The 10,789-nt window shown below is 44.3% G+C and overlaps 1 protein-coding gene across 6 annotated transcripts; it reads right to left on the bottom strand.

Annotated features, from left to right (window-relative positions):
• On the bottom strand, window positions 1-6,898 carry LOC147008425 (uncharacterized). Of its 6 annotated transcripts, XM_085864867.1 has the most exons (4): window positions 6,640-6,898; window positions 6,397-6,564; window positions 1,606-2,538; window positions 7-1,521 (listed from the first exon to the last, which is right to left on the bottom strand). In XM_085864867.1, the coding sequence occupies exons 1-4, from the start codon at window positions 6,788-6,790 to the stop codon at window positions 1,172-1,174; spliced, it is 1,602 nt and encodes a 533-aa protein (XP_085720993.1). In that variant the 5' UTR covers window positions 6,791-6,898; the 3' UTR covers window positions 7-1,171. The 6 variants fall into 6 exon arrangements, with proteins under 6 accessions (XP_085720995.1, XP_085720996.1, XP_085720993.1 ...); XM_085864869.1 differs by having other exon boundaries at window positions 1-2,538; window positions 6,414-6,564; window positions 6,640-6,778; XM_085864866.1 differs by having other exon boundaries at window positions 7-2,538; window positions 6,466-6,564.
• Window positions 6,899-10,789: the final 3,891 nt, after the last annotated feature.

The following is a 10,789-nucleotide window of genomic DNA, read 5'->3' as shown; positions in this document are numbered from 1 at the left end:
GATGTGTCGGGTCGGTGTTTGTCAGAGGATGCGTCGTGGCGATGATTGTGTCTGGGCGGTGTTTGTCTCTGGACGTGTTCGGGTGGTGTTTGTCTCCATACAGATTGGCTCCAGGAGTGTTCAGGCAGTGTTTGTCTCCGGACAGGAGTTGATCTCCAAAAGAGTGTTTGACTCCTGATGCGTCCGGTGGTGTTTGTGTCCAAACGTGTCTGGCCAGTGTTTGTCTCTGAGTGGGATTTATGGTATGACTGGAGGAAAATGGATTTCAGACATTATTTTGTTTCTATCTTCACTGTTAATCCATGCAGGATTTTGATTAGAGTTGAATCGTAATTAATGCACCACAGCACGTCTGCTTTCACTTCCTTGCCCCCACCCCCCTGCTCTTTTTCTCCCCTACCTGATTTTTATTCCTCTTACTCTCAGAAATCGTCTCGATAAGACTTCTAAGCTTCTTTATCATAGTTTTTATCCCGGTAGAATGCTCACGTCTCTCACGAGTAAAGTATTCCATCCAGACACTTGAGTTCTCTCCTTTTGCTATCGACATTATTGTATTGTTCCTTAACCGACTGATACAAGTTCGATTCCACAAGTTCAGGCTCGGTTTTGAGATTTCCACACTTTGTGACAGAGCAATGACCAGTGTTGGTTGGTTGCTTGGTGGAGAAATAGAAAGATACCCACCAATGGAACACAGCTTGGGGCAGAGGAACCACTTCGAACTTCGACGACTCGTACTTCCATGCAAGAATCATTTATTAATCACAAGAATCATCGATGAATTCAAAAACAGTTTAATAAAAACAAAACAAAGATGAATGAAAACAAAATTAACTTGTTTTACATAACAACCTGCTTTTGGAACATGTGTCGAGTCCAATTGTTAGATTTCTCTACTATTGGCATCATGTTTTCATAATTCTGGGTTTAGTGTGAGATTTTGATCATTGAACATCATATCGTCATTATTTAGGCCAAAGTCACTGTTACTCACAACTCCTTCAGGAATGTTGTCCTTTTCAATTTGTACACGAGTTCAATATCTGCTTCCGGTGCCTCGTGATATTCAGAACACAGAACACTTGAACGGTTTAACTTTTATCGGGATTCTTTGATGTTTCTATGAACTTGAGAACTGAGTGAAGGCCTGACCGCACGTTGAGCACTTTCAGGACTTCACACATGAATGTATATTTTGATGTTGATACAAACTTGATGATTGAGTAAAGGCCTTACGACACGTTGAACACTTGTGGGACTTCACACCTGAATTTATTTTTTGATGTTCATTTAAATTTGATAATCGAAAAAAGGCCTTCACACACACAGAACACAGGTCGGGTTTCACACCTGTATGTATTTTTTGATGTTTGTTTAAACTTGATGGTTGAGTAAAGGCCTTCACACACACAGAACACTTGTAGGGTTTCACACCTGAATGTATTTTTTGATGTTTGTTTAAACTTGATGGTTGAGTAAAGGCCTTCACACACACAGAACACTTGTAGGGTTTCACACCTGAATGTATTTTTTGATGTTCATTTAAATTTGATAAGCGAAAAAAGGCCTTCACACACACAGAACACTTGTAGGGTTTCACACCTGAATGTATTTTTTGATGTTGATATAAACTTGATAATCGACTAAAGGCCTTCACACACACAGAACACTTGTAGGACTTCACACCTGAATGTATTTTTTGATGATGATATAAACCTGATGATTGAGTGAAGGCCTTATTGCACGTTGAACACTTGTAGGGTTTCACACCTGAATGTATTTTTTGATGTTTGTTTAAACTTGATGATTGAGTAAAGGCCTTCACACACACAGAACACTTGTAGGACTTCACACCTGAATGTATTTTTTGATGATGATATAAACCTGATGATTGAGTGAAGGCCTTACTGCACACAGAACACTTGTAGGGTTTCATACCTGAATGTATTTTTTGATGTTTGTTTAAACTTGATGATTGAGTAAAGGCCTTCACACACACAGAACACTTGTAGGGTTTCACACCTGTATGTATTTTTTGATGTTGATATAAACCTGATAATCGACTAAAGGCCTTCACACACACAGAACACTTGTAGGGTTTCACACCTGTATGTAATTTTTGATGTTGATATAAACCTGATAATCGACTAAAGGCCTTCACACACACAGAACACGTGTAGGACTTCACACCTGTATGTATTTGTTGATGTTTGTGTAAATCTGATGATTGAGTAAATGCCTGACTGCACGTTGAACACTCGAAGGGTTTCACACCTGTATGTATTTTTTGATGTCGATTTAAATTTGATGAACGATTAAATTCTTTCAAACACACAGAACACTTGTGTGGTTTCTGACTTCCATCGACGTTCTCTTTCAGGATGTTGAGAGAACTGTTCTTCTTGTTGTTGTTGGACACACCAATAAGTTTATCAGCGCAATGACAAAGAGTCCGTGTCACGTGATGATTGAAGGAAACTTCAGTGTCGACCAACGGCGAACACTTGGAACAAGAATCCTTTTTCATTTGTTTCTCTGCAATGGCAATTCACAAAGAGGATCAATAAATCCCTTTCAGAATGAAATATTTAACACAGAAAACACAATGTACTCCAATTGGATCAAAAAATTTGAGCGAAGGGAAGAGAGGAGACGAGAGAGAGAGAGAAAGAAAAAGGCAAGAAATACAGAATGAAGAGAAAGAGAGAGAGAGAGAGAGTAAAATGAGAGTGAGAAAGACAAGGAACGAGAGAAGGAAAGGTAACCAAACACACACACACACACACACACACACACACACACACACACACACACACACACACACACACACACACACACACACACACACACACACACACACATACACTCACATCTGTGCTTTTCCTCCTATCATCAAGGAGTGGGGGTCCCAAAGCTGAATGTCTAAACTCGGTGTTTGCAGCTAAATCTTGTGTCCTAAACCCATCACTATCTCTACCCACTTTACCCAGTCGCACCCAACTGTCCCTGGACTCTGTATCCTTTTCTCCTGACAAGGTGGAGAGCTTGCTTTCAAACCTCGAGTCAGATTCTGCAACCGGTCCAGACGGCATCAGCCCACGTGTCCTCAAAGCCTGCTCTTCTGCTCTTGCTCACCCTCTCTCTGTTCTATTCACCCTCTCATTTTCCCAAGGTCATCTGCCATCTGCTTGGAAATCTGCTAACATCACTGCCCTGCATAAAAAAGGTGCAAAAACAGATCCCTATAACTACAGACCAATCAGCCTTCTCCCAATCATCAGCAAGGTTATGGAATCCATCATCGCTTCAGACATGAAATCCTTCCTCTTCTCCAATGGCTTGATTTCCAATCATCAATTTGGTTTCAGACCAGGTCACTCTACCCTGGATATGCTGCTACTGCTCTCCCATCAATGGATGGAGGTCCTCAATGCCAGACAGGAAATCCGAGCCGTATCCCTGGACATATCACGTGCTTTTGACACAGTCTGGCACCCTGCCCTACTCACCAAACTCTCTTCCCATGGTATTCAAGGCCATCTCCACTCATGGCTCGCAGACTTCCTCTCCTGTCGCAGTCAACGTGTGGCCCTAAATGGAGTTCTTTCATCCCCTCTTCCTGTGCAGGCTGGAGTTCCTCAAGGTAGCGTTCTGGGCCCTGTTCTTTTTCTGGTTTTCATCAATGATCTCTCGGACTCTCTGGAAAATCCTCTATTTCTCTTTGCCGACGACTCCACCCTCTGCCGTACCATCTGTCATCCCTCAGCCCGGCAAGCAGCAGCTTCTTCGCTCACTGCAGATCTGGATAAAATCACAAACTGGTCCAACAAGTGGAACATGTCTTTCAATCCAGACAAATCTCACACTCTCACTATGTCTCTTCGAAAGGACCGTTTACAAAACCCCCCCATCCACTTTCTCAACAATCCTCTGGAAGAAGTCTTTTCTTTCAAGCTTCTGGGTCTCACTATCTGCCATGACCTTTCCTGGGAAAGTCACATTTCCAACCTTGCCTCAAAAGCCAGTCGCCGACTGGGAATCCTCCGTCGTGCAAAGTCCTTCCTCGGCCCTCTTGAGCTCCTGACCACTTACAAAGCTTTTGTCCGTAGCCTGATGGAGTACTGCTCTCCCCTCTGGGCTGGTGCTCCTGCCTCCCATCTTTCTCGACTTCACGCTGTCGAAACAAGGGCTTTTAAGATCATTGGCATCTCCCGCAATGAAGCTGAGTCTTTGGGCCTCTCACTCAATCACCGCAGGTTGGTCGGTGGTCTTTCTGTCTTCTACCGACTCCTCTCCAGCCTTGCCCCCCCTGCTCTCTCTGCGATTTGTCCCAACCACATTTCCACAGGGCGCTCAAGGTCCGCCAACAACCCCCTTCTGGTAAAACTACCAAAATCACGAATCACTGCTCATCTTCACTCTTTCATTCCTCTTTTTTCCCGCCTTTGGAATAAACTTCCTCACTCTATTCTTTCCCATTCTTCCCTCCAGGCTTTCAAAACAGCTGTTCACCACCACCTCTTATCTTCCCCCATCCAAATCCTCGATCTTTTCTACCCCCGATAATCCACCCAAGCCCACTTCCTTCAATTCTCCTGCTTTCCTTCCTGAAAGTCCCTGTAATGTCCATCTTCTCCTCGCCATGTTCCCCGTCCCATCCCCATCCCTCTCCCTTCCACAGTTCACCTGTGTCTGTTCCCCAATGTTTTGTCCCTTCCACTCCCGCCCCTCTTGTCTCATGCCTCCTTGCTGTGAGTTGTGTGTTAGCTCTCAAACGAGCCTCGACCAAGGTATACAAAAAAAAAAAAAAAAAAAAAGGCTTTGCCCCAATCCCATCATCTGGCGAGTTGCCCTGCGAAGGCCAGCAGCATCAGAGGCGCTCTCCATTTCTTTGCATTTGTGGGTTTTGCGGAATGAAGGGTTTTTTCGGTGGCCGGAGTGAAAATTCTGCCACAAACCTCCTAAAAAGTAACCCATCTGTAGGAGGACGAGATATGGATGGCCGTTGGCTCACAAGGAACTCCTCCGCCCTGTGACAGGTTTTGTTTATAATTCTGCTGACTGTCCATATCATACACCCTCATCACCGGGAAACCTGGTGGGGGAGAGGGTCTTTTTTATTTGATGATAACATCATCGACCGCTCTCGCTTCGACCAGCAGATATCTTCAGGGAACTCTCACAAGAAAACTTGGTGGGAGAGACGGTTTAGTCACTGACAACCCGACCATGAAACAGGTTATTACAGGTTTACGTGGTCCCTGTAGCAAGTCACAGATCTAATCCGGCCTGACCTTCTGGTGGAACTGCCTCAATCCAGGATTGCTGCTCACCTCCACTCATTTGTTCCTCGTTTTTCCCTGCCTGTGTAACCAACATCGACATTCTCTTAAATCTCCTTCTTCCCTCCAGTTGTTGAAGACAGCTGTTCCCCACTATCTCAAATCATCCCCCATCCACAACCATGATCTTGTCTACCCTCGTTAACCCCACCACACCCCGTCCTCCTTCCAAATTTCAACTTTCCCTCCTGAGAGTTTCCTTCTGCATGCATCTTGTCCACCCAATTCCTACGCACACCCATTGTCCACCGCCCTCTGTCTTGGCCTTCGGACTCTGTTGTTGGTGTTTCCCCCTCTCTCTGCTGTTGGTGTTTCCCCCTCTCTCTCTGTTGTTGGTGTTTCCCCCTCTCTCTCTGCTGTTGGTGTTTCCCCCTCTCTCTCTGCTGTTGGTGTTTCCCCCTCTCTCTCTGCTGTTGGTGTTTCCCCCTCTCTCTGCTGTTGGTGTTTCCCCCTCTCTCTGCTGTTGGTGTTTCCCCCTCTCTCTGCTGTTGGTGTTTCCCCCTCTCTCCTGTTGGTGTTTCTCCCTCTCTCTGCTGTTGGTGTTTCCCCCTCTCTCCTGTTGGTGTTTCCCCCTCTCTCTGCTGTTGGTGTTTCCCCCTCTCTCTCTGCTGTTGGTATTTCCCCCTCTCTCTCCTGTTGTTGTTTCCCCCTCTCTCTGCTGTTGGTGTTTCCCCCTCTCTCTGCTGTTGGTGTTTCCCCCTCTCTCTCCTGTTGTTGTTTCCCCTTCTCTCTGCTGTTGGTGTTTCCCCCTCTTTCTCTGCTGTTGGTGTTTCCCCCTCTCTCTGCTGTTGGTGTTTCCCCCTCTCTCTGCTGTTGGTGTTTCCCCCTCTCTCTGCTGTTGGTGTTTCCCCCTCTTTCTCTCCTGTTGGTGTTTCCCCCCCTCTCTCCCGTTCCTTTTGTTCTGTTGTGTTCTGATCCGTTCCGTGTTCTCGTACTCGGTATTTTAATGGATGTGAGGACAGTTTAACGTTTAACAGTTTAACAATCACATTCATTCACAAAGGACAACAAGGTGATTCAACTAACAACGGCAGGGATTTACTACACGAACCCAACCAACGTGTCCACCGAGGTTCATCCGAATCCGTCCACAACTCGTTGGGATCTCGTGATCCTTCACCTTCGGTGGTGGAGGGAATGAGTTTGTGGTTCGAACCTTCGTGTGGAGGGAACGAATCATCGACGAACTCGGACTCGATCTTCACCTCCACAACACCATCTGAAACACAAACAATCCGTGAAAAGGAAACATCCAGGAACCACAAGATGTCGTCACGGAGAGAACGTCACGTACCGGGTCCGGACTCCTCATCCTCGGGTGAACCGACCACGGACCCGCTGTGTGAGGGACGGACTCCGGGATCGACCGTGTTTCCTCCATCGAAGCCGTTCGTGGATCCCGGGGTGTTCGCTTTGTGATCTTCGCCCGAGAGATCTCGGATCATCGCGCATCGTCCTCACCACAGGAGACTGTGAGGAACACGAGGAGAGAACCTGAAGTATTCCGGAAAAACAAATCACGTGATCACGATATATTCACCGTTTCTCATCGACAGATTCGCGCCGCTCGGTCACGTGACCGACAAAACAGGAAAACTCATTAATTGATGGTGTTTCGGCAAAAACTACCAAACCATTAAAATTCGAAATAACGACGTCATTAATATTAAAACTCAGAAGCCAATCTGAACTATAATAATAATATTAAATGGAGATCAAGCCTCTGCTCACCTTGTGGCAACATCACCGTCGTTCTTACATCACTTCCGGTTTCCTCAAACAGTGTTGATGAATGTGCCAAGTCTGCATCTCATATTGGTTCACGAAAAAATATTTTCACGAAAAAAAAAAGTGACCACTATATTCGTTATTGTTGTGTGTGCGTCTGTTGGGTAGTCGATCCAGTCGAAAAAAAAAATGTTCAAAATTTTTTTGGGAAATTTGATCTCTCCTTTTTATCAGTATTTCCGTCGAGATGTTTGTCTGTCTGTCTGTTGAGTCGTCGATGTCGAAAAATTTTTTTTTTTTCAAAAATTTTTTTCTTTGAGATTTGAGATTTTGTTCTCCCCTTATTATCAGTATTTAAAATGGCGATTTCAGTTAATACAATGGCGATTTCAGTTAATACAATTGCGATTTCGATTAAACTTGGTTGGTAGGTTCATACCATGACCTAGTTGTGTGCAAATGAGAACCGTTGCTATGGGCACGACCGTTGCCTAGCAACGGGACTTTGAAATTTTTGAAAAATCTTAAAAAAATTATTTTTTCGAAAATCAAAAATCGGGCCACGAGCGACTGTGGGCATTACATTCAGCCATATTGTCAAAAAATTCCAGCCGGATCCTATGAAAACTGTCGGAGAAGATAGACTTTGAATGAACCCTGGTCGAAAACAATAAAAAAAACGAAGTTCGTTATATCTCAGAAACTATGAGTCAGATATACATGAAACTGGTATGGCAGGTTCATGGTATGTCCTAGTTATGTGTGAGAAAGAACCGTTGCTATGGTCCCCTCCGTTGCCTAGCAACGGCCGACTACCTATGTCTGCCTTCCGGCTTGTCTGTCTGTCTGTCTGTCTGTCTGTCCCGAGCATAGCCACGTGGGTTTTGATCTGATCCTGATAAAATTTCGGTGGGAGGTTTATATCATGATCTCGTTGTGTTTTCCTGAGAATGGACGTGGTTCGCCCATTATGGGCGGATCCACGCCCAAAAAACATGTGTTTTTAGGGAGTAGCCGATTTCAAGTTTCATCTTCTCCAAGGGTGTTTGTCGAATCTGGCAGGGGTTTCGGTATTTGGTTAGCCCAATGGCACCTGCATAGCCCCACGGAGCTCGATTTTTCATTGTCGTCCCAAGGTCAAGGTCATAAGGTCACGAACTTAGAAAATAGCGAATTGTTTTTTTTGGGGGTAGCCGATTTCAATTTGCATCTTCTCCTCGGGGGTGATGTGGATTTTTCACCTTGAACCTCGTAGTGATCGTTGTAGAAATCCTTGCTGGTTGATTGTGGAATCTCATTTAACTTTCAGGGCTTAACGTCGAGCCGACTCGGTTTTAAATGTATCCCTCGTACACTTCACACAACGAACAAACAGAACCCCCATTTGTTGGAATATTATTTGGTTATATTTTATTTAAACTTCCTCTTTTAATTAACCATAAAACCAACCCGATTAATTCACTTTCCACAGCTTAAGTACATTACATCAGAGAGTTTAATTATTACTTGGTAGTTGGTCAGTCCCAAGGAGTACAAGCCACTGAGACGCCATACATCACGCGTGCTTGCACTAAAACAAGATTACATTTCAAGGCATTTTATACTTTCATGGGAGAGTGGAGGGGGTTGTTAACCCTAACTGCAGTACGTGTCTTCTAGGTAAGAAGCACACGACGTACATTTCTCGGCAAAAGTTTTGCTGTTATCAGCCCAGGTCACACCGCTCCACAACAAGACATTTTATCAACATTTAGGGCAAACGACTCTTGGCCAACAAGCGAAGGGGGCACTGATAGCCAATTCGACTTATAGCATAAAACTTAAATCTATAGAACACCAGCACAATAACAATTTAGAATAAATTAATATAATTATTTCCTCCACAATATAAAAGAGCCGAGTCATAAAGGTTTTATCTTCACCAGAAGAAGAACAACAACAATGCGGAGCTCTCTTAGAGCCAGCGTTCACTCCGCGAGACGCGGCCAAAAACACAACATTTATTTATTTATTTGGTGTGTAAGATCGAGGCTCGTGGAGGAGAATTTGAACACAGAAGGTCATTTGGCCCAGCATGCCTGTGCTGCTGCTCTCTGATCTACCAGTTCATTTGTCATCCAAGACACAAACCAAATCTTTTCCATTTATTTACTTTCACTAGTTCGGGGAGAGGGGGGAGGGGGGAGGGGGTCATAAAATGTCACTCCAAGTTTGTATTTTCCTCCATTGGCCAAACCACTGTCCAGTTATGTGTACGTTGGTGGTTGGACAGGAAGGACTCACGATAGGAGTTGTTCAGGGGAACTTTGGTGGGTTTTTAGGTTGTTAAAACATTATATTTTGTATATTATATATATATTTATGACATAAGACAAATTATTACTTTTCTCCCAGTTGTTTATGTTAATCATCATCCTTGGTCGATTGTCTGCTCTCTCTGTGTCTGTTTCCTGCGTGATCTGGTAAAATAAGTTTGTGCATTAAAACTTGGTAAGTTATTGGGCATGCATCGTACATCCGGGTTCGTCCTCCTTGGTCATGTGATGTGGTCACGTGGTCGGTCCTGTTGTGCTTGCTTGAGTGCTTAAGCCGCTTGTTCTACATTGCCAGCAGCCCCGTCTGCTGAGCCCGAAGCTGTGTTGCCATCGTCTTCGTGCGTCGTTTTTCTTTCTCCTTGAAGTGTTGGCTTATAGTTGGTGTAGTTTTTAAACAAAGCAACTCCTCCAGCCTCTTTTACCTGCTTCACCTTTCTCTTCGTGCTCTCACCTATTAGTACGGCCACTGCTTCTGCAGCACCGACGCTCTGCACAGAGTCTGGTCCCAACAGATGGATGGAGGCACGGACGGAGGCACGGGATGGTTGATCTTGTGAGACAACTTTAACGTCCTGACAAACATCTCTTTGCCCAAACGATCAGTTCTGGGCAATTGAGAAGAGGTCCCAGTTGGAACACACTTTAAAGAACACTGGAGAACCATGAATCGGAAACCGAACCTGGAGTTTAGCACTAAATTTGGCTCTGAATTTGTCAAATTGTCTGGAATGTCGTCCCTATTGTGCTGCACAAAGAGAGTAATTGTTTTTCTCTGTCCGCCTGTATGGCAGTGAAACAAAATTGAAAACAATTCCAAGCAGGCAACTCACTGTTTTTCATGATGTTACAAAGGACACAAACAACAGGCATGAAAAACTAATTTCATGTGCTCAAAAAGGTGGTGTAAAAGATGCTGCATCAACGGCGGTAAACTTCCGAACAAATTTTATCTTCGTTAAACTTTAAAAATATTTGTTTCATTTCAATTGAATTATGCACTTAAACAATGGAGAACACTTGTTCCAGAGAATTTTCTTCGTGTTCATCTTTCGGCAGTGACTGTTGCTGTTTTTGCACAAAACGATTCTGTTGATTGTGAAGACAATTTTAATGATCAGGAAACTTTATCCTGCATTTTGTGTGTCTGTCAATGCAAAATCAACTCTTCAAACTGTGAGTGAACAAATCTGAGTGCCAGTGGGTTTGATCAGTTGCGAGTGAAGCTGAATGATTTCAATTGCACATTCTCAGACTGTTGAAGGCCCCAAAATGGCTCCGCAAGTCCCGCCACTAATGGTTGGGAGAAAAAGAATGACTTTTCTGCTGCAGCTTGCAAATGGCTTCAGACCGACGACGAATTACTCTTGCTCCAGATGTCTCAAATGTTTCCTCAACATCAGC

The sequence above is a fragment of the Eptatretus burgeri genome, chromosome 19, assembly GCF_056783735.1.
Source record: "Eptatretus burgeri isolate ZD-2024b chromosome 19, Ebu_testis_v1, whole genome shotgun sequence".
Classification (NCBI taxonomy): Eukaryota; Metazoa; Chordata; class Myxini; order Myxiniformes; family Myxinidae; genus Eptatretus; species Eptatretus burgeri.
This window is presented reverse-complemented; position numbering and strand designations above follow the sequence as displayed.